We start from the raw sequence: 24,558 nt of genomic DNA on the forward strand, positions 1-24,558 counted from the left end.
AAACACCCACATCAAAGAAGGCTATAACTGGGCAAACCTTTGGAGCCAATGGCTGCTTCTTCAAGCAGAAGAAGCTAAGTTCATTGTACGTAACAGGGTGGAGTGGGGTGGTGAAAATGAAGGTTTTATAAAGCCAAAACAGACTGAAGAAACGAGTAGTTACTGTGAAGAAATGCAGAGACAGAATAAATGTAAATTAAGGCCAGGTGGGTGGCAAGAACCAAGGACATGTTTCAGTGTTAGTTCCCACCTGTGGAGTTCTGAGACACTGGTGTCTTGGAGAAGAATCCAGATGGCACGTGTGGTGAAATGATCACTGAGGTCACAATTGTCACCTTGTAGAACATGCTTTGCAAAAGGATGTTTTGTTTTGCCAGTACACACCCTCTGCTTGTGCCCATTCACCCTAATTGATAATTTGGTGGTAGTCATGCTAATGTAAATGTCTCGAACAGTGTTTACATAACAGCTGGAATATGATGGATCATTTCACAGGTGTCCCTCCTTTTGTTAGCATATGTTTTTCAGTTACAGGGCTGGTATAGGTGGTGGTAGGAGAGTGCATAGGGCAAGTCTTGCACGGACAGTCACAGGAGTAGGAGCCATAAGGTAAACAGATGGGTGCAGAAGGAGCATAGGGTCTGACAAAAACATTGTGGAGAATGGCAGGGCGACAAAAAAAAAACTGTAGGTATGGTGGGCAAAATTTCAGACAGAATGGGTTTCATTTAAGGGCACAATTTTAAGAAGTCATGACCTTGTTGAAGTACCTGATTAATACATTTCAGATTAGGATAATACTGAGTGACCAGTGATGTGCTCCAAAGTTTTTTTGGAGGGATCGGCAGTGCCAGGATTTAATGTGATGGCCCAGGGAATCAGCTTTTGAACTAGGTTCATGGGGTAATTATGACCAATGAATGCTGAGATGAAAATGATGGCATATTGCTTTAAAGAGTCTGCCTCCAAACCAATTTGTTTGCCTCAAATGCCAAGGCTGTATGGGAGAGACCGTAGTGGTCGTGCGGTTCCAGACTGAAGCACCTAGAACAGCTCGGCCAACCCGGCTGGCCACCTATTTCACCTCAGGTAGTCAATGGTAAATAAAGAATCTGAATGTCTCAAGTTTAACACAAAATTTGATTGCAAAAACTTTGCTCTAAATTGGGCTGGCCCATTTTATTAGCGCCGGCCGGTGTGGCCGAGCGGTTCTGGGCACCTCAGTCTGGAACCGCACGACCACTACGGTCGCAGGTTTGAATCCTGCCTCGGGCATGGATGTGTGTGATGTCCTTAGGTTAGTTAGGTTTAAGTAGTTCTAAGTTATAGGGGACTGATGACCTCAGATGTTAAGTCCCATAGTTCTCAGAGCCATTTGAACCATTTTATTAACACACAGCAAAAACACAACTCTGCTGATGATCTCAAAAATGACACAATGGCTGTATGGAGCTGATACTCATACTGAGCATCTGGAAGGATGAACACACCATTCCACACAAATGGAACAATACAGCATTGCCAGATCACTCACAGTGTTGTCAATCTCATTACCTTTTTCACACAGGTACAGGGACACAAATGGGACCAAAATGGAGCCTCATAGCACACCAAAATTTATATTTCTTATCTTTACCTTCTTTCTTCAATAATCATACATAATCTCTGAATATTTGTGTTTAATTTTTAGGTATGATTCTATTAAACGCATCACCTTTTCACTGACACCAATGATTACAATTTCTCATAAGAGCACACCTCAGTAAATTCTGTCTAAAGCTTTTGAGAGGTATAAAAATACTCCTGCTGTTTGGTAACTATCATTTATTTTCTTTGACATATGGTGAAAAAACTGTACTGAGAGTGATACAGTACTATAACTGCTTTTGAAGCCATGCCCAAAGTCACATATGATATTTTTTGTATTATATTGCTCCATTATGCTTTCCTTTCATGATTTTTTTCATTAGTTTGCTAAATGATGAGTTTAAGGAAATTGCTTTGTAGTTCTAAGCTTGCTGTCTTTCCCCTTTTCTAGACAAGAGTTGTTACCCCAAGACAATGTATCAGTCCTCACTCCTAGATGAACAAAGGAAATGTTTTCATACAAAGGTGTTATTTTTATAATGTAAGATGTTTTCACTAGAATTGCCACAGTAGCAGATGACTGTTGCAATGATGAAAGAGCAACTGCTCCATGCAGTATGCTACTGAAAAAATGGTTCTTCATAGCATATGAATTGAAGATGTGTGCAGTGATTTCTTTCCAACTTAATATCCAAAATATTTGATTTTTTAATATTTGATTTTGTTTATTAATAAATACTATATTTTCTTAGTTATTCTTATTTGATCTAATTTTTATTTAAGAAGGATTGTGTAGAAACTGATTTTACCAATTAATAATGCCATTCACCTCAAACTGTACTATTAAATACATGTAGATAAATATTTACTGCAGGTGAACATGTAAGTTTGACTCATTTTGCAGTGTTGAAGCCCTTATTCTGTCAAGTAACTTCAGAAAATGGATTATATGGACTTACCAGGGTTAACAAGGCGTTCAATTCTTCTTTCACTCATCGATGCCAGTTCATGAACAGCAATTGCCAAATAATCAAGCACTTTGGCAGGATATTCCCCATGAAAATTTCCAGCAGAAATAATTTCACCTCTATCAGCAAATACAATATGGATTTATTAAGGAAAATATGCGATCTCATGCTATAAACATTACACTGTCCATGTGATAAAAATTTCTACTACAAAAATCACAAAAGCACAGAACAGACATACAATTCAAGTAGTAGCTAGCTACACAGCACCTATACAACTGACATTTAGTAAGGGTTACTGGTAGTAGTTTTCATACAAAGAAGCAGTAACTAGATAACTCTGGTGAAACTTCTATCCCATCACCAGGAGAAGAGGTTCCACAAGCATTGGTTTTACCACATCAAATGTAAGCAAACATACAACTCAGGTACAGTTTGTGTGTATATCTGTATATTTGAAGCTATCAATCTGTGTTCAGCTGTTTTAGCAATCAGACAACTTGCTCATGAAGATTTTCAGAATTTTACTATGTAAATTACAGTTAAAAAAGTGGATATGTTTTCTGTTTATGACAAATATCAACAAACTGTCAGAGAAATGGTGTGCTTGTATGCTAAAAGGTATCCTGATCATGCCATTCTATCAAGATCTATCTGCATAAACTTTATAAAAAACTCAAGATACTGGAATTGTGGGGAAAAAAAGGAATAGAAAGTTATGAGAGAAATGCAGCAAACATTTTATCCACAGAAACAATAAGTCCACATGTCACTGTTGAGACAGTTCAAATGTGCAAGTAGGCTCATCAAAAAGAGCATTCCGTGAGTACTGAATCATCCTTTCCACATTTTGCTCCACAAACAGCTTCATGGCAATGACTTTCAAAATTAGTTTCTATTACCTGACTGGTGTCTATGAAAACTGCAAAGTATGCAGCATTTCTACATAACATATTGTTTACAGATGAAGCACCATTTACAAATAAAGGGCAATCAAGAATTGTACTGTTGGGCTTGGTTTTACTGATTTTACTGATGGAACCTTAATTAGTCTCAAGTACCTACTGAGATGTTGCAGCATCCCACCTGTATGGTTTGTCAACCTTGTGGTACAACAATATCTGTGTTGCCTACATGTCATGCGACCACTCTGCACAAGAAAACAGTTTTTCAGCAGTTCCACTAGCCATCCCTAGCAGCACCACCATAGGTCATGGACTGGGGTGTACCTATTTGCACCCACAACCCGTGTGACTTAAAATAGTTCCTGTGATATCCTGCCACACGACAGTGTTTAGTCCTGCACACCACTATGCAGAGTGAGTTCACATCAAGCTAGAGCTAAGGACATACATCTGCTTCACTACAATGCCACTGCCTACTGCTAACCAGCTGCCTCCTTGATGGATAGTGCCTGATCTCTGCAGCTCCACAGACAGTCCAGTCTCCATGGTTGGATGTTCACGGTTGATGGTTCACAAACTTTGGCAGAACATTAAGTGTATTCTGTTTTCCAAAGATCTATATCACTGTGCACATATTAAAAATGAACTCTTGTGGAACTTGATTTCTGTGTGCAGGAATAGAACTTGGTAAATATCAGTTTGTGGAAAACTTGGCCAAGTATGAGGCCGTGAGTTGCTGAACAAAGACCTTCAGCTTGTCAGTCAGTTTTGAGTGTTAATTGTGTTTGGTTCATTGGAGCAGATGAGCATACTATATTTTTACAGTAAACCATATTTGTGGAAAAATAGTGATTTTAGTTCCACCTATGGTGGATTATTTGTCAAAAGTTCCAAACAAATATGCTGCTAGAGTTTATAAAGACATCCCACTGAACATAAGGCAATCCATGTGGTATCAACATAATGGGTGTCCTGCCCATTTCACACAAATAATTAGACCTTCCTAGCAGAACATTTGGAGATTGTTAGGTAAGTCACTCCAATCCATCACACTCACTGGAAGTGACACCTGTGGACTTTTATATCTGGGAAAAATCAAAATCCAGGGGTCTATTTAGAAACATATATGACTCTCAAAGATGTGAAATGCTGTATAACACAGGCCAGTGTTGTGATATGTCCAGATGCAGTACTATGTGTCTGGAGTTGCTTTAGTTCATAAAATGAATTAATGCTCAAGGTAAACATTTTAAGCACTCAATATTCCAGACATAATAAATTGACTTTAAATAATAAAAAGCATGACGTCATCCACATGAGTGCTTGAACAAATCTGTTAAATTTCCGATCCATGAGAAATCACACAATCTAAAGGCTGTCAATTCAACTCAACAGTAGGCTACCAAAACATTGGTAACTATTTTAACAAAACTGTACAGGACTCTCTTGCTTTGTAGGTTCAAAAAGAAGAATTTGTGTAAGCACAAAAGGTAAGTTTCTTCCTGCTCCACATTAATTTTCCAGGAACTGTGCTCCCTTAATAAGTTATATGGTATGTGACTGTAGAAGAAAACTTGTTATAAATTAAAAAGAAGGTACTAACTGATACTATGCCATATCCCATGGTATGCTTCAGTATGCCATATTTTTTGTGACTAAATAAAATGCAGTTATTTTGTACACAATTAGTGATATAGCATTGCTGTGCTTCATTCTCATTAGATGCTGCAAATTTGACTACTTTTTTCCTTTGTTTAGTAAACTGTGTATTTTAAGGTACAGTCTTAGAGATGAAACATGACCATTTGCTGGTCACTACAGAGATTAAGACTGAGTCATACTCTTAAGCCACCAATAAAACAGGCTGACCCTCAGATTTGTAAGCTAGGCCATCTGCATAATCTGACAACAATGAAGAATGCACGCGTGTCTAGAGGAAATGTTGTCTTCTGCTCATAATATACAGTGCTGTATCTGTCATAGTCTAGTTGTAAACCTCATGCAATATAGTTAGCCTATTCCTTTATTTTTTTTTTAAGTGCATTTAGGCTGTCTGCAAAGGTAATCACTTTGATGAATCCTTGAAGATAATTTGTTTCACTTTCTAACCCACTAGTAATATCAAAACCTTCCATAAAAGAACTTGTGGCTGTGTCAAGATCAGAACATTTTATGCTTGAGAGCTTCCTCACCCTATAGCAGCCACAAGCCATCTGCAACCTGCCACTGGTCACCTTACCACCAGCTGTCATCCAACCAGGTGACAGAGGCATGGCACATTCCAGCACATTTCTGCTCTCTCATTTTTAGGATAAAAATGTTTCTGATGGTAGTTTGATTTTCCACTTTGATAAATTGAGTGAAGTCCTGGCAGTTATAAAAGACACATGGGTTGCTATGAGTGTATTTATCAAGTGTTGTTTTCTTATTTTAAGTTCTAGCATTTGTCATGTAGTTACATACTGGATTTTTCATACTCCAGTCTTCTGAAAGTTGTTATGAAACTGAGTCACAAGTGGAAAATGTCTAACATTTGTGACATATTGTTCGCCTTTGGTTTAATCGAGGATGAAGGCAGTGGAAGCAGCTCAAAAGATTTGTATTTTGTGTAGGGTGGGGATTTGGACTAATCACATACAAGAAGAAATTTCTTGCTTCACGAAAGATCATTTTCACATGAATGATTTTCCACATTCCTGATGTCTCAATAATTGACAAGTGTGATGAACTGTGACATTTGGATTCAATAGGCTAGGTTCAGAGGTCAAGTGTAGGAGTACTGCATTCTCTAATTCAAAAAACCAAAACCAAAGGATTGACTATTACCACATTCTTTCTTGAACATCATTCTGTTTTCTCTCTGTACATTCCTGTGCAGTACTGTTTCTGGTGTTGAGTTATGATACATCTATGTCTATAACTACATGGATAGTCTGCAAATCACACTTAAGTCCTCATAGAGGGTTCATCAAACTACATTTACAATAATTTTCTGTTATTACAATCTTGAAGAGTGCTTGGAAAAAATGAACACCTATATCTTTCCATGCAAGCCCTGATTTCTCTTATTTTATTATGATGATCACTTCTTCCTGTGTAGGTCAGCATCAACAAAATATTTCTGCATTTGAAGAAGAAAGTTGGTGATTGAAGTTCCATGAAAAGATCCTGTTACAATGAGAAATGCCTTTATTTTAATTGAGTCTACCTCAAATCCTGTATCATGTCCATGACACTCTTCCCATATTTCTTAATAATACAATATGTGTTGCCATTCTTTGAACTTTCCCAATGTACCACATTAATCCTATTTTGTAAGGATACAACACTGTGCAGCAATACTCCAAAAGAGGAAGGACAAGCATATCATAGGCAGTCTCCTTAGTAGATCTGTTGCATCTTCTAAATGTTCTGACAATAAAACACAGTCTTTGGTTTGTCTTTGGTGTTCTTTCCAATTTAAGTTGTGTTCCAAAATCCTACTCCATATGGATGTTAAAGATATGGGCCTGTAATTTAGTGGATTATTCGTATTGCCTTTTTTGAATATTGGTGTGACCTGTGCAACTTTCCAGTCTTTGGGTAAGTATCTTTTGTCGAGTGAGCAGTTGTATATGATTGTTAAATATGTTCCTATTGCATCAGCATGCTCTTAAAGGAACCTAATTGGTATACAGTCTGTACCATAAAACTTGCTTTTATTAAGAGATTTAAGTTGCTTCACTGTGCCAAGGATATCTACGTCAAGGCTACACATGTTGACAGCTGTTCTTGGTTCAGATTCTGGAATATTTACTATGTATTCTTCGGTGAAGGAATTTCAGAAGATTGTGTTTAGTAACTCTGCTTTAGCAACACTGTCATCAATAGTATTTCCATTGCTGTTGTGCAGAGAAGGCATTGATTGATTCTTGCTGCTAGCATACTTTACCTGTGACCAGGATCTCTTTGAATTTTCTGCCAGATTTTGAGACAAAATTTTATTGTGGAAACTATTATAAGCATCAATCTGACATTGAAGTTGTTGCTAAATTTCTTACTTCTGTAAATGATCACTAATCTTGGGGGTTTTGCATTCATTTAAATTTGGTCTGCTTTCTTCATTGTTTCTGCACCAGTTTTCTTGACATTTTTTGTGTGCCTTTGAGGTATCATCTCCGTCATTTGTTAATTCATTTGGTATAAATCTATTAATTGCTGTTGATACTATTTCTTTGAATTCAAGGCACATCTGATCTTAACTACACTGTTAATTTGGAAGGAATGGAGACTGTCTCTCAAAAACCATCAAGCGAATTTTATTTGATTTTTTGAACAGATATAATTTTCATATATATTTGGTGGATTTGGGAGTTACAGTATTCAGTTTTGCCATTACAACCCTGTGTTCACTAATCCCTGTATCTGTTTTGATGCTGGTTATTAGCTCAGGATTATTTGCTGCCAAGAGGCCAAGTGTGTTTCCAGGACTGTTTATGACTCACGTGGGCTCATGAACCAATTGTTCAAAATAATTTTCAGAGAATGCATTTAGCACATTTTGGGATGAAGTTTTATGCATATCTCTGGAATTACACATTCATTTTCACCAACATATCAAGGGCAAGGTGAAGTCACTGTCAACTATAATTGTACAAGTCCGGTACATATTTGAGATTAGGCTCAAATTTTCTTTGAACCTTTCAGCAGTTGTAAGATTTGAGTTGGGATGTCAGTAAAAGAGTTCAATTATTATTTTATTCCAGTTGCCAACAATGGGTGACCTCTACCCATACTAACTCACAGGAACTATCTAACAGCAACAAACATGCTACTGCCAACTGTATTTAGCCTATCCTCTCTGAACACCAGTAGCTCCTTCACAAAAATTTTGGCTAGAGCATCAGTACTTTTTATTAGTGCCTGGAGCTCTGGTATTTTCCCAACACAGTTGTGACAATTTATGACTGTTATACTGATGGTTACTAGATCTACATTCTTTCTGTGTTTGACTTATATTCCTTGAGACTGAAGTCCTTTCTGCATTTCTGCAAGGCCCTCTTACCTAAAAAAAAAAAATAAAAGAAACCATCCAGTCCATGCCACACGGTCCCCGCTATTCATGTAGCCACCTCCTGTGAGTAATGGACTCCTGACCTAGTTATCGGAATCCAAAATACCACCACCCTATGGCACAAGCAGAGAAATTTGCAGCCTACACAGTCACAGAACTGTCTGAACCCCTGATTCAGACCCTCCACAAAGCTCTGTACCAGATGTCTGTAATTGGTCCTGTTGATTATGCTGAAAATGGTGAGCTCTGCTTTCATCTCAGAAGCAAGATTGGCAGCTTTACCATTTCTGATAGTGACTTTGAGTCCAACTGGTAGTGAGGCTGTTCATGCAACTCCAATGTTACCCTTCCATAGCAAGCAAGCCCTCAAGAAACACCAGAGGCCCATGAGAGTGCGACAAGTGCCCACCCATTCTGGGAGCTCTGCTCTACCGCTGGCAGGCTGTGTGAAAAGTGTTGACTTTGGATTAAAGTGCAATGCGTATTTTATTTGTTCTTTGGATTGCAGGCATCCCTTACTATAGCTGTATTTACTCTTTTCAGTTTCTTGTTAACTCAAGTTCTTATCAAATTTCATTTACATGACTTTTTAAAATAAAACAGTTAAATCAAATACTGTTGACTCATTGAATTAGTATAATGAAATAATGGACTGCAGTTACAGAAGTACTGATTATATGCCAGTCAAACTGTACAACAGCATATTTAAAATATGAGCTTGAAACATAAATTTAACAAACTATAAAACTGTTGCTTGTAGAAAATCCTTTCTATTAAGACAATGAATACATACTAAATGCAAAAAAATTGGAAATAGCCACTGTTTGTAATAAAAATAAAATGCACATAGGTAGACAGGTAGTAAATTCAAGATGTGTTCTTATGTATGGTGTAATATAGGTAGACTGCAGAAGATTAAAAATGTATAATTACATATTGTCCTACAGTATTTAAAAATGGTATACTTAAGATAATTAAATAATGTTGTGATTATTATTTTGTAAAACTGACAATGCAGATGTGTACTTCGATCTGATCCATATATGCACATCCAAAGCTTTAAGAAAGTTGTCAAACCAGCAAAGCAAATGACAAATATTAAATTAATCTTAAACATGAGAATAAATCAAAGGCAGTGTGGTCAGTTGTAAAACATGAGTTAGGTATCAAAGCCTCTAGACTTGGAATTAGTACAATTAAGCTTGAAGATGAGATCATTGTAAATCCGGCTCAAATTTCAGAATGCTTCAATGAGTTCTTCATTAATGTAGTGAAACCAGAGATTAATGTTGCAGATTATGAGAACAATGTATGTCCCTTTGGACTAAACCATAATTCCGAATGCCTCACAAAATTCAAAACAGTTTCAAAAATAGATGAAGAAAAAATTATATTAAAACTAAAAAACAAAAATTCTGCAGGTTGGGATGGAATACCAGCAAAACTCCTTAAATTTGTGTGTAAAATAATAGGATACCCACTATCTAAAATAATAAACCAATCCTTTGAAGATGGAAGCTTCCCAGAGGTGCTGAAGTATGCACAAGTAAAACTGTTGCTCAGAAAGGGTCAATAGAGGATATGGGGAATTATCATCCCATCTCCCTCCTTCCAGTCCTATCAAAAATATTTGAATATGCTGCTGCTATGCAGATTCGAAATTTTATGGAGAAATGTGATATCATTATGGAAAACCAATTTGGTTTCCATCCTGGCAAAAGTACTATTGATGCAATTAACAAGTTTATCAATAAGACCAGCACATCATTAGACAACCATAATAAAATCGCAGGAATCTTTTGCGACCTCACAAAAGCCTTTGACTCTGTAAATCATGCACTGCTCATCTATAAGCTTGACAAGTATGGGATCAAGGGCAATGTTCTAAATTGGCTTACCTCATACTTATCAAATAGGAAACAAAGAGTGATTGTCTCATAAAATACAGCAAATTTCTATTCAAAATAGAAAACAGTAGCTCAACGTGCCCCTCAAGACTCGTTCTAGGACCTATTTTGTTTTTGTTCTATGTTAATGATTTACCGAACAATATAAAGTCTCCATCAATTTTATTTGCAGATGACACATCTGTATTAATTGAAAACGAGGAGCCAGAAAACATCCCTCTCTACATAATAAACACAATGAACAAACTAGAAAAATGGTTCCAACTGAATGGATTAAGATTGAACATCCCCAAAACCCACATGGTCCAATTCAGAACAAAACAGTCAAAGCCCCAAGAAATTAAAATAACTCATAAAAATCAGGATATAGAAGAAGTGGATTATGTGAAGCTTTTAGGGTTAAACCTAGATAAAAATTTAAATTGGAATAAACATGTTGACTACCTGTTAAACAAATTATGTAGCTTCGCATTTGCTATGCAAATATTAGCTGGTGCAACAGACATGAATACAAGGAAAATTGCATACCGCAGCGACTTTCAATTAGTTTGCGGTGGCGTGGTTCCTTCTGTTCCTTTACGCCGAACCTGCACCTACCTCTGAACATTGTCTCAGCATATCATCAGTAGGGAAGCTGAGTGAAACCTACTGTACTTCAATGTGAACCAGGCTGCAATTAAAGTCACTAATCTACATTTTGGGAGAAAGTTTTCACACAAAATGAAACGTTGGAAATTTTGTCCTCAATATATCCTGAAACTTAGGTGTACAAGTATCACTGCAATGCCAGTCTTAACACAGTCACTCACAATCCCTTTTACTCATGTTAGCAAGTTGATGGTGTTGCATGTGCTGAAAATTTAATAGATACAAAAATACTGATTGTTTTTGATTGATAATGCTCGCCAAATATTAAGTCTGTCGGTATCAAATTCAGTCACAGTTTTTAGCCACAGACCTGCTCAATACACCAAGCAGAATATGTCTTTTCTTGTCACAAAATTCACTTAAAAATTCGGAAATTTCTACACACCCATCATAATAATTATGCTGTCACTTTACCACACTTTTGATGTATGAAACACTGCTAGATTGGGCAACTTATCATTCCCATCAGAACTACTACTACACACATCCAAACTATTTCATGGCTAGGCTCCCACTTCTCCCTAGAATACTCTAAGTCTTCTCTACCAGCAGAGAAAGGTATGCAATGAATATTGCTTTACCATTGGTCAGTTTACTCAACAGCCAATAGCAAAACAACATTCTCCCACATCAGTCCACACTTTTCATTTATAACCAATCACAAAATAGTAAACCTAACGACTGCACTTTTTACCGACATAATTACCTAATATGCTGAAATTTTGTTTATGCATAAAGTTATTTATTTTGTTATTTATGCCTGAATTAACTTTCCCTTTACCATAAACTTACTTTACAAAGGTATTCTACAAAAATCCCCTTTGTCCATATCCATACTTCTTCAAAATGTTCCCACACTAAATCCTACTACTTAACTTGTTAAACAATTATCTTCATATTAACCTTAAACCACACTCACGCATCATTCAAACTGCTAAAACACATTTATAACATTTTACATACACAAAAAGACATAATAACACTTTATGAAAAATTTAGTGCACTCAAGTGGGCACAGTCAAAACTAAATCAGTCCCCTATCCCTATACTGTCATCTATTGGCTGATGCAAAAAACTACATGCACATCCAGTCTTACATCACCATCTGTCACTATCCAGCTCTGAGACACATCTCCCACTTAACCGCCTCCTAGGCAGGATCGGTGTATGGTGCTATGCCTCAAGTTGTAAGGTATGGTATTATTTTTTGGGGAAATTCAAGCAATATATTGCACATACTAAAGTTACAGAAAAGAATAATAAGGAACATGTGTACTAGAATGAGATTTTCACTCTGCAGCGGAGTGTGCGCTGATATGAAACTTCCTGACAGATTAAAACTGTGTGCCCGACCGAGACTCGAACTCGGGACCTTTGCCTTTCGCGGGCAAGTGCTCTACCAACTGAGCTACCAAAGCACGACTCACGTCCGGTACTCACAGCTTTACTTCTGCCAGTATCCGTCTCCTACCTTCCAAACTTTACAGAAGCTCTTCTGCGAAACTTGCAGAACTAGCACTCCTGAAAGAAAGGATATTGCGGAGACATGGCTTTGCCACAGCCTGGGGGATGTTTCCAGAATGAGATTTTCACTCTGCAGCGGAGTGTGCGCTGATATGAAACTTCCTGACAGATTAAAACTGTGTGCCCGACCGAGACTCGAACTCGGGACCTTTGCCTTTCGCGGGCAAGTGCTCTACCAACTGAGCTACCGAAGCACGACTCACGTCCGGTACTCACAGCTTTACTTCTGCCAGTATCCATCTCCTACCTTCCAAACTTTACAGAAGCTCTTCTGCGAAACTTGCAGAACTAGCACTCCTGAAAGAAAGGATATTGCGGAGACATGGCACAGTTTTAATCTGTCAGGAAGTTTCATATCAGCGCACACTCCGCTGCAGAGTGAAAATCTCATTCTGGAAACATCCCCCAGGCTGTGGCTAAGCCATGTCTCCGCAATATCCTTTCTTTCAGGAGTGCTAGTTCTGCAAGTTTTGCAGAAGAGCTTCTGTAAAGTTTGGAAGGTAGGAGACGGATACTGGCAGAAGTAAAGCTGTGAGTACCGGACGTGAGTCGTGCTTCGGTAGCTCAGTTGGTAGAGCACTTGCCCGCGAAAGGCAAAGGTCCCGAGTTCGAGTCTCGGTTGGGCACACAGTTTTAATCTGTCAGGAAGTTTCAACATGTGTACTGCCCATCCAAGGACATCATGTCACCCACTATTTGAAAAACAACAGTTATTAACAGTTCCCTCCTTATGCATCTATGATATTATCATCTTTCTACACAGCAATTTAGAGTTATTCAAGAGAAACTGGTTCAATCACATGTATAACACAAGAAACAAAGACAATTTTATGCTTCCCACTCATCGCTTAAACCTGTATATGCAGTCTCCTCAGTATATGGCAATGAAAATTCATAACAAGCTAAAAGAAAGAATGTTCTGAGTATGAACCCAGAGACACTGAAAACAAAGCTATATGATATACTTGTCAAACGGTGCTACTACACTGTTGAGGAGTTCATGAAGGATGAACTGAACATTTGAGCAGGATAAATTTACATATAATCTGTCCTTCACAAAAGGGAGGAAATAAAAATAAAAGTTTATATTAATGTTAAAATTCTTTGTGCCAATTAGGCCTAAGTTGTGTTATCCATTTTTTGACATGTCTCCTGTACACTAATCATATGATTAGAAATGGTATCTTATGAGATGAATAAAACACTATTCACTAAAAAAAATCTTGCTATCATTGTAAATTTGGAAATATGACTGTAAAGGGCATACACAGATACACAGGTAAAGAAAGTACCATAATACAGTATCCTAGGAGAAATAAAATAGAAGTGGAAGATATTAATTTGTTGACTCACTAAAATTGTGATATCTTGTTGTTATTTTTAAAGCCGTGATAAAATGGTTTGAGACTCATCAGAACATGGTAAATCTAATAAGATATTTTTTTTAAAAAGCGAAGTACACCCACCATCATATGTTTTAATGACTTATTGCAGCAGTGTCATCTAACAGCATATTGTATAATTTATAAAACTAGAAATGTATCTGCTTGGTACCTTACGAGAGAGATTACACCTTAAAATAATTGCTGCTTTAAACAGATGCACCATTTTAGAAAGGATACTGGATTGTCAGTTCCACTATTCATTTCTACAGTGATAACTCCTTGTACGAAATCAATTGTATCATGAACAATACCATGCACCTGAGGGCAACACCGCAGTGTGTAGGCATCTTGCACACGGTTGCAGAATCGGTGGCTCTCTGACAGAATTGACACATGAATGAGAAATAATGATCAAATGAAAATGATAAATATATTTCAACATATTATGTGGTAGATAAACATTACAGAGAGTTAAATAACATTATAACAAATATGTTTTTACAAATTGGTGACTGCTCAAGTCAATATAACATAAGTGAAAAAGAAGAAAATAGCTAAATGAATTCACTTACAGCATATAAAGGTGAAAAGAACTCCAGAAGTATATATCATTATATTGTTATTGTTTTTCTTATCCTGTTATATATTCTGTTATATAAGTTAGTCATCAATGTGCTTCCAGAGGGTTCTTTTGCAATCGAGTATTAAAAGCATTATCTGTTACCATACCTAGTATTTCAGGACTATGCCGATAAACTTTGATGGAGAGCAGATCATACACAGCAAATCATTTTCTGGCCAGGAGTATATCCTCTTTAACTTGTCACTGAGGCCATGAGTGAAGTGTACTGATCATGATACCCACTGCACCACAGTCAACTTAAAGTTAGTTGTCCTGCTTTTAAGCCTTCATTTTGACTGAACTGTTGTTATTTATATGTGATGTTATTAACTGAATGTGGACTACCATTTATTTGAACTTACAGCCATTATTATATGCTACATTGAGGAAATGAAAATCACATTTGTGACAAGTTAAAGTCATGTGCTGGATCAGGACTCAAACCCGAATCTCCGCCTTTTAATGAATTTAGTGAATTAACCATGTACACCTCATGGACTGACTCAAAATTTCAACATATATTCTTTTTCTCCCCAGATGTCAAACCCATTTCAGTGGAACAGATGCATGTATCTATGAACATTGTTTTCCTAACAGGACACATCCACTCCACAGTACCATTGCTGCACTTTATTGATATTTTCAAGAAAGGGAAAATTATTGCCTTGAAAATGTTAGTGGTGAACCACAAGTAAGGATGTTAGATTTGAGGCTGTAGTGATGAAGAGGAGTATTAATCTGTGTTCAACTAACACATATGATGTGGTATGTGCAATGAACAAAGTCACATAATCATTTGGAAGAATGTGAAAGAGTACAACCAACATGTGTACAACCATCAGAAGACACAGCCAACTGGACCGCATATGGAATCTAAGCAGTGGTTACTTCATCAAAATGCCAATTATATTGCCATATTACTCACAGATGATGACTACTTCACATGTATCAGTTATTTTAACAGTTAGAGTGGTCATATTTGGGATTATTAAAAACAACATGTAGTTGCTGTTATGACTCAATAATAAATGTTTTTCCATGAACATTTGGACTGGAATAATTGTCAATTATCTTCATGAACTGTAACTCTGCCAGTACAGTTAACTGAAGTAGTTTTTCATAAGTTTCTGCATATTACACTTACAAAATCAGTGGACACAATATCACTATCTGTACAGAACAAAATTTGTTTTGAGCACAATGGAATTGCAGAATATTGCATTGTTGACATTAAAGTACAGCTAACTTTAAATATATATTTGGCAGTTGAGTAGGAACTGTTGTAAGGCTATCACATCATCTGGTTTCATCTTTGGGAATATGATGCATTTCATGACAAGAAACATAATCCTGCCACCTTCAACAGAGTTGGAGAGTTCTTGACTGCAGTGATGTTATGCATGTGATAAGGCTTAAATATCTGTTGTCAAGTTATGTGAAAATGCTTTTAATAAAAAGGGTTAATAAAAATGTTATGTACATTAAGTTAAAAGGAGTAGATTCCTTAACAAACATTGCTTTTCTGTGTGAGACCTACAGCTCCTCAAAGTTTTAAAGTGAGACACTAAAATTACTTCCAATACAAATGTAGTTTCAAAAATGGCAAAGTCCTGTAGCCTACTTTTTTTGCATTGGTTGTGGTGGCGTATTTTTGTATATGGGGTATAGGTTGTAAAGATATTGCTAAATTTATTTCAATGGGTGTTTCTAGTGTTTATACATCTTTTTAGGAAATAAAATATATTGCACTTGTCATAGGTGAAGAAGTGATTTGTTCTTTTGTAGCCGCTCTGGGTCCTTAAAACAATATCTGTCTCTTGGGGTCCCACTCTGGGTACTCAATAGGTTGTGTAAGCTATTCCATAAGCTGCTGCAGAAATACATCAATCTTGCCAAAAGCCAAGATGTTATTTATTCCTTTGTAGCCATTGTGAATTCTCAATAAATTGTCATATCCTTTGGGGCCTCCTCTGGGTGCTCAATAGACTGTGTAAGCTGCTACAATGCACTGTTGCTTGTTACATGCATTCTAAAATGGCCAAGTGCAAGTGTACCAAATAAGTTCCTCTGACACACATGATTTTTCTAGGCTTGTGACATAATGCGAATGAGATGTTGTAATGTATGTAACCACACAGTCATGATATCTATTAGTCATCAAGATGCCACCACAATGGTTGTGAAAAAAGTGAGTTTACAGGAGAACACACATAAATGCATGCATCCATTGAATTTTGTTCTGAACACTTAGTTGGTCATTTGAGTGATTTTTTGTGGAAAATATGCAGTGGTTCTGCCAATGTACAACCTTGTCATAGTAAAAGGACTGTATTGGTTTATATTTTAATAGAAGATGCTGCTGTATTTTTTTATGTACCAACTTGTAATTTTTCTATTAATGTGGAATTATATTAACATTGCAAAAGAATTTGATTTTCTATATTCCTATATTGTTACACTTAATAATAAAATTGGATTTATTGAAAAGTATCACAGTTCACAGTGGGAGTGTATGAAATAAAGGTTCTTATTTTCAAAGTGTAGACTCATGTTTTGTGGTTGAACTTTTGAAGTTATGAGGTGATGGAATGATGATATTTAGAATGGTTTCAGTAAAACAGTGTATGCACATGGGTTTCCTGGTGTAGGTAAATTTACTTTAGTTGAAAACATTATGGATTACAATGAAGATCATGAAGATTTTTATATGTCTACACCCAACTCATTCAAGAGTGGTTATGAAGGTATTGTGTCTGAAGAGTTCTCTTGGGAATGCTGGAAACCATCTTCCTCACAGTTAAGTGTCTATCTGAAGGAAAAAGCTTTCCAATCACAATAAATATTTTAAACTTAATTATAACACCACATTACTTCAGCAGCAATGTTTATATTCCTATTTCTTATTGGAACATACAATGAGGTGACAAAAGTCATGGGATAGTGATATATACATTTGGAGATGGTGGAAGTATAATGTACACAAGGTATAAAAGTGCAGTGAGTTGGTGGAACTGTCATTTGTACTCAGGTGATTCATGTGAAAAGATTTCTGATACGATTATGTTGCATGACGGGAGTTAACAGACTTCAAACACAGAATGGCAGTTGGAGCTAGAGGCATGGGACATTGCATTTTGAAAATCATTAGGGAATTCAGTATTCTGACATCCACGGTGTCAAATTTCAGGCATTACATCTCACCACAAACAACGCAGTGGCCGACGGCTGTCACTTAATGACTAAGAACAGTGGCATTTCCTTGGAGTTGTCAGTACTGACAGACTAGCAATACTGTGTGAAATCAATGTGTGACATACAATAAATGTATTCGTTAGGAGAGTGCACCAAAATTTGGCATTAATGGGCTACGGCAGCAGATAACTGACACGGGTGCCTTTACTAACAGCATGACATTGCCTGCAGTGCCTCTCCTGGGCTTGTGACCACATTGGTTGACCCTAGACAACTGGAAAATGATGGCCTGCTCAGATGAGTCCTGATTCTAGTTGGTAAGAGCTGATGGAATGGTTCGAGTGTAGTACAGACCCCATGAACCCAAACTGTCAACAAGGCACTGTGCAAGCTGTTGGTGGCTCCCTAATTGTGTGGACTGTGTCTACATGGGATGGAATGGATTATCTGGTCCAACTGTAATGATCATTGACTGGAAATGGTTATATCTAGCTAGTTGGAGACCATTTTCAGCCATTTATGAATTTCATGTTCCCAAACAATGATGCAATATTCACAGATGACAGTGTGCCATGTCACCAGGCCACAATTGTTCTGGACAATTTCAGCAAATGATTTGGCCACCCATTTCTCTCAATGTGGATCCCATCAACTATTTATGGGACATAATTCGGAGAGCCAGTCCTGACAAAACTCTACCATCTGGTGAGCAAGATGTATGAAACAGGCGAAATACCCTCAGACTTCAAGAAGAATATAATAATTCCAATCCCAAAGAAAGCAGGTGTTGACAGATGTGAAAATTACCGAACAATCAGTTTAGTAAGCCACAACTGCAAAATAATAACACGAATTCTTTACAGACAAATGGAGGAACTAGTAGAAGCTGACCTCGGGGAAGATCAGTTTGGATTCTGTAGAAATACTGGAACACGTGAGCCAATACTGACCTTATGACTTATCTTAGAAGAAAGATTAAGGAAAGGCAAACCTACGTTTCTAGCATTTGTAGACTTAGAGAAAGCTTTTGACAATGTTGACTGGAATACTCTCTTTCAAATTCTAAAGGTGGCAGGGGTAAAATACAGGGAGCAAAAGGCTATTTACAATTTGTACAGAAACCAGATGGCAGTTATAAAAGTCGAGGGACATGAAAGGGAAGCAGTGGTTGGGAAGGGAATAAGACAGGGTTGTAGTCTCTTCCCGATGTTATTCAATCTGTATATTGAGCAAGCAGTAAATGAAACAAAAGAAAAATTCGGAGTAGGTATTAAAATCCATGGACAAGAAATAAAAATTTTGAGGTTCGCTGATGACATTGTAATTCTGTCAGAGACAGCAAAGGACTTGGAAGAGCAGTTGAATGGAATACACAGTGTCTTGGGAGGAGTATATAAGATGAACATCAACAAAAGCAAAACGAGGATAATGGAATGTAGTCGAATTAAGTCGGGTGATGTTGAGGGAATTAGATTAGGAAATGAGACACTTAAAGTAGTAAAGGAGTTTTGCTATTTGCAGAGCAAAATAACTGATGATGGTCAAAGTAGAGAGGATATAAAATGTAGACTGTCAATGGCAAGGAAAGCATTTCTGAAGAAGAGAAATTTGTTAATGTCGTGTATAGATTTAAGTGTCAGAAAATCTTTTCTGAAAGTATTTGTATGGAGTGTTGCCATGTATGGAAGTGAAACATGGACGATAAATAGTTTGGACAAGAAGAGAATAGAAGCTTTCGAAATGTGGTGCTACAGAAGAATGCTGAAAATTAGATGGTTAGATCACATAACTAATGAGGAAGTATCAAATAGGATTGGGGAGCACAACTTGACCAGAAGAAGGGATCAGTTGGTAGGACATATTCTGAGGCATCAAGGGATCACCAATTTAGTATTGGAGGGCAGCGTGGAGGGGAAAAATTCATAGAGGGAGACCAAGAGATGAATACACCAAGCAGATTCAGAATGATGTAGGTTTCAGTAGGTACTGGGAGATGAAGAAGCTTGCACAGGATAGGCTAGCATGGAGAGCTGCATCAAACCAGTTTCAGGACTGAAGACCACAACAACAACAACAACAATTCTACACTGGCAATGCTTTCACAATTATGGATGGCTATGGAGACAGCATGGCTCAATATTTCTGCAAGGGACTTGCAATGAGTTGTTGAGTCCATGCCAGATCAAGTTGCAGCACTTTGCTGGGCAAAAGGAGGTCTGACATGATATTAGGAGGTATCCCATGACTTTTGTCACCTCAGTGTATTTGAAAGTGAAATGGAACACTTGATTTATTTACCTAAATGAAAATAAAGTTGAATTCTCTACTTTTTATTTCTTTAAGAATTTTTCCATCTTTGAAATAAACTTAAAATTATTTTATGAGATTTAGTTCAAAATTTTCCAGTGAGAGTTTTATAATTATTGTATAATTTTTTTAACCAAAGAAAATTATCAATTACAAGAAAAAGGAGTGGCACAATTAAGTTACAGTTATCTCTGAAAGCTAAGTTAATTTTGATTATAAAATAACAATTTTTAGACATTCTCGCGGTTTTCAGATTACTGTAACCTACTATCTCAGATGATTTCAGCACATTTATGGGTAGCTCCATAATGATTTTGTATTGTCATTGAAGTACTCAGTAAGCCTAATGGCTAAATTATATTGATAACAGCCATTTTTCCCTGCCATAGTGTGTCATAAATTTACTAAAATCTTATAACCCATTAAATAAAAATATGTTTAGTATTTATCCTTACTTACACACCCATGAGGTCCATTTCATTTAGATTTTAAGGAAAGAACATTACAATATCTCTGTTTTTGTAAGTATGTATTATGTATTTTTATTTTTGGCTCCTAGATCTTTCAGAATCTCCTCTCTATGTATCTCGGGAGTAAAAATTATAGACTTATATAATTTAATCTTCATCTTTTTCTCCATGATAAAGCCATTTTTTATGTTATCAGTCTCTTGGTTGAGATTTATGGTTAGCTTCAAACATTACTTGACAAAAAAACTGATGTAATTCTTGTGTTCAGGATAGAGTGAAAATAGTTTTGTTGGTAATAAGATATTCAAATATATCTTCAACATACACTCACGAGCAATTACATTAGAACACCATCCTAATCATTTTGCCCTGGCGTTTGTGGTGACATACAGTGGCATGGACTCCTCAAAACTGAAAACACTGGGGAGACATCCAAATCTATGACTGTCCAATCAACATCTACAAATTATGGAGACTGGTACCAGCTGGATCCAAAGAATATATGTATCATTTGATGGGGTCCTTGATGTACTCAATGGTATTGAGGTCAGGTGACTTGAATATCTGCTCTCCTTTCTCTCTTTTTGCCATAAAACATTTATTGGTAGAGACTGATAGCTACCCATATTTAGTTTTCAGAACTTCATCTTATATACAATGAGCTTAAAGAGTTTGGAAATCTCTTTTTTCCTCTTCTAATTTCACTTCTGTATACATAAATCTCCAAGCAATTGAAATATACTATAAAGTGCTTCTTTTTCATTAACTTAGAAGAATAGGAAATAAAAATCATGCGGTTAAAGTGTTTAAACAGTTACTTTCACTCTAGATTCAGCGCTTCAAGGATGTCTTCATTTGTGTGAAGGAAATAAAAGTGAAAAAGTCATACATCAAGAATATGTAAATGTGACACAAGATATCTTAATAATACAAACCTGCAATCTGAGAGGGATAAAATTCTGAGTGCAGTAAAGCTCTCAGTCTTTTAGCAACTGCTATTTGGCCCTTGTGTGGACGAATCATTTGAACATCAGAATCAAAAGCTCTTGATGTTCCTTTGAGAACCTCCAAGGTTAGAGCTGCTGCTACATCAGCTTGTCTTGCTATAAAATAAGCCCTTTCTACTGCTTCAGCTCCCAAGGATGTAATGAGCTGTGTCCCATTGATGAGTGCAATGCCTTCCTTTGGTCCAAGTTTCATTGGTTCCAAATTGTGAGACTTCAACACCTTCCATGAAAAAAAAGATTTTTTTCAGTATTTCCTGTACAATTACTGCCATTTTGTTAGTTAGCTCTAAAGGAGACCATTGTCTGAAGGCTCAGTAACCTATATTGAGGACCTGAGTTTGATTCCCAGTACTGCCAGATACTTTTCCTCAGTTGGAGGTGGGGAGTGATAGGCACAATGAGCTGAGTAATGATATTACAGCAAAAAATAACATTTAATGCCACTTTATCATAATGATATACTTTATTCTCATTGTGATCACAAAATGTAACAACACAGAACAGAGCTAGATGTAAAGTGAATTCAAAAATCACAATAAAGAGAGATCACATGGATCGATATATCGAACTGCCACAGATATCAGCTGAGAAGCTACTTGAGTGAGAAGTAGTGGCTCCTAGGTCTGGGAAGCTGGTAACAGCTGGGAGACCAGTGTGGTGACCCCATGCTCCTCAATACTGCATCTGAATGATGCCATTCACAGATGATGACATGGTGGCTGCCCAGTGGACAGAGCTTTAGCTTTTTGGCAACAATTTCTATATTGTTTGTGTACCAGTTAAACACTAAATACTTCAGGTATATGAGAGAATTGGAACAAAGTGAGCATGACTCCTTTGTCTACTGTCAATGTGTTTTGATAGAAGTTATCTCTAGCAGGAGGTGATTATGTGTAGTATATCTTCATGCATGGTTTCTTATATGGTCCATGTCCACACAGCTCCATTTACAATGGGTTTACTCTGCACAGCATCAGCAGCTTAAACTGCAGTTCATGTCTTGAAAATGACAGAGCAGTTACCTGTTCAAATGTCAGAGGCTTTTGGTGAGCTTATCTGACCACATTTGGGTGAGCTATTCAAATAATTTGAAAATGTTAATAGAATTATTCCGAAGAACTATAATGTAGATATTAGATTCTAAATCAGACTGAATGTTATTACAGAGGCATGCAACTATTATAAATATAATTATTGGATATAATTTGAAAAGGCTTTGTGATTGCTTAAAAAGAGACATTGGTTTTCTTGAATTTGTTTGTTAATTCTCATGCTGCCTTTTGGTTTAACCTGTCATCTGATGAGCTATTACAAACAGACAAAAGTAACAGTCGGCACGTTACAGCTTTCACAGAAATGCATATTTCTTATAAAAATTAGTCATAAACAAACACTTTTCAAGAACAAAAGGCTTCCTGACACAGAAATACATGTAATTTTACATAAAAATACATGAGACTTTGATATAAATCTCAAATACTTTCATTACTAATGTGTAAAGTAACACAAAGCACCATTTGTTGCACAGTTCAAGCCTAACTGTTGAAATGTCACACAAGCAATGGCCAGTGCTACACTGTGCTCTGGGAGGAAGGCTCAGTTGCGCTAATTGGCCTAACCATGTCAATGCATGTATAAAGAATGCCACACAGTTTTGTGGCCAGTATAAATATTACACTTACATTTTTAAGGCACAATTGCCAAAAATGTGTATCAATATACAAGGTAAGTCATGAGGTTTCCCCCAGTTGCTGGAGGTTATTCTTCAGGTTATTTGGAACAAAAAATGTAAATAAAGTAATACAATCAGATCAACAATTAAGGAGCTACAGCAGAGTTCTAAAACATGCCATGGTGTATGGAGCACTACACTTGGTTTCACAGGACACATGATCAAAGGGAAGCAGTGGCTGGGAAGGAAGTGAGACAGGGTTGTAGCCTCTCCCCGATGTTATTCAATCTCTATATTGAGCAAGCAGTGAAGGAATCAAAAGAAAAATTCGTAGTAGGTATTAAAATCCATGGAGAAGGAATAAAAACTTTGAGGTTCGCTGATGACATTGTAATTCTGTCGGAGACAGCAAAGGACTTGGAAGAGCAGCTGAACGGAATGGACAGTGTCTTGAAAGGAGGGCATAAGATGAACATTGACAAAAGCAAAACGAGGATAATGGAATGTAGTCGAATTAAGACGGGTGATACTGAGGGAATTGGATTAGGAAATGAGACACTTAAAGTAGTAAAGGAGTTTTGCTATTTGGGGAGCAAAATAACTGATGATGGTCGAAGTAGAGAGGATATAAAACATAGACTGGCAATGGCAAGGAAAGCATTTCTGAAGAAGAGAAATTTGTTAACATCGAGTATAGATTTAAGTGTCAGGAAGTCGTTTCTGAAAGTATTTGTATGGAATGTAGCCATGTACGGAAGTGAAACATGGACGATAAATAGTTTGGGCAAGAATAGAATAGAAGCTTTCAAAATGTGATGCTACAGAAGAATGCTGAAGATTAGTTGGGTATATCACATAACTAATGAGGAAGTACTGGACAGGATTGGGGTGAAGAGAAGTTTGTGGCACAACTCGACTAGAAGAAGGGATCAGTTGGTAGGACACGTTCTGAGGCATCAAGGGATCACCAATTTGGTATTGGAGGGCAAAATTGTAGAGGGAGACCAAGAGATGAATACACCAAACAGATACAGAAGGATGTAGGTTGCAGTAGGTACTGGGAGATGAAGAAGCTTGCACAGGATAGAGTAGCATGGAGAGCTGCATCAAACCAGTCTCAGGACTGAAGACCACAACAACAATGATCAGTCTTAGGTAGACAAGTGCAGTGACTGGTACGTTTGCATAACAACTATGTTGTCAATACTGCAGTCACTGTTCACTGTTATTGTCTCCTGTGTATAGTACACTTTGTGATTTTCATCACAGGAGTATCGAGAGATGGTGTACATTTTGGGCTCCTGTGATGGT

General features: G+C 37.0%; 1 protein-coding gene and 1 non-coding gene across 2 annotated transcripts in view; both read right to left on the bottom strand.

Moving 5' to 3' along the window:
- LOC126298882 (histidine ammonia-lyase-like) overlaps nucleotides 1-24,558 on the bottom strand; it is a 236,156-nt gene that overhangs the window by 68,525 nt on the left and 143,073 nt on the right. The window contains 3 exon segments of the mRNA XM_049990415.1: nucleotides 2,547-2,718; nucleotides 14,215-14,354; nucleotides 21,504-21,795. Coding sequence (XP_049846372.1) covers nucleotides 2,547-2,718; nucleotides 14,215-14,354; nucleotides 21,504-21,795 — 604 coding nt within the window.
- Nucleotides 12,713-12,787, bottom strand: Trnas-cga (transfer RNA serine (anticodon CGA)). Its single transcript has one exon. It is a non-coding gene; the product is annotated as a tRNA-Ser (tRNA).

The sequence above is a fragment of the Schistocerca gregaria genome, chromosome X (genome assembly GCF_023897955.1).
Source record: "Schistocerca gregaria isolate iqSchGreg1 chromosome X, iqSchGreg1.2, whole genome shotgun sequence".
NCBI lineage: Eukaryota > Metazoa > Arthropoda > Insecta > Orthoptera > Acrididae > Schistocerca > Schistocerca gregaria.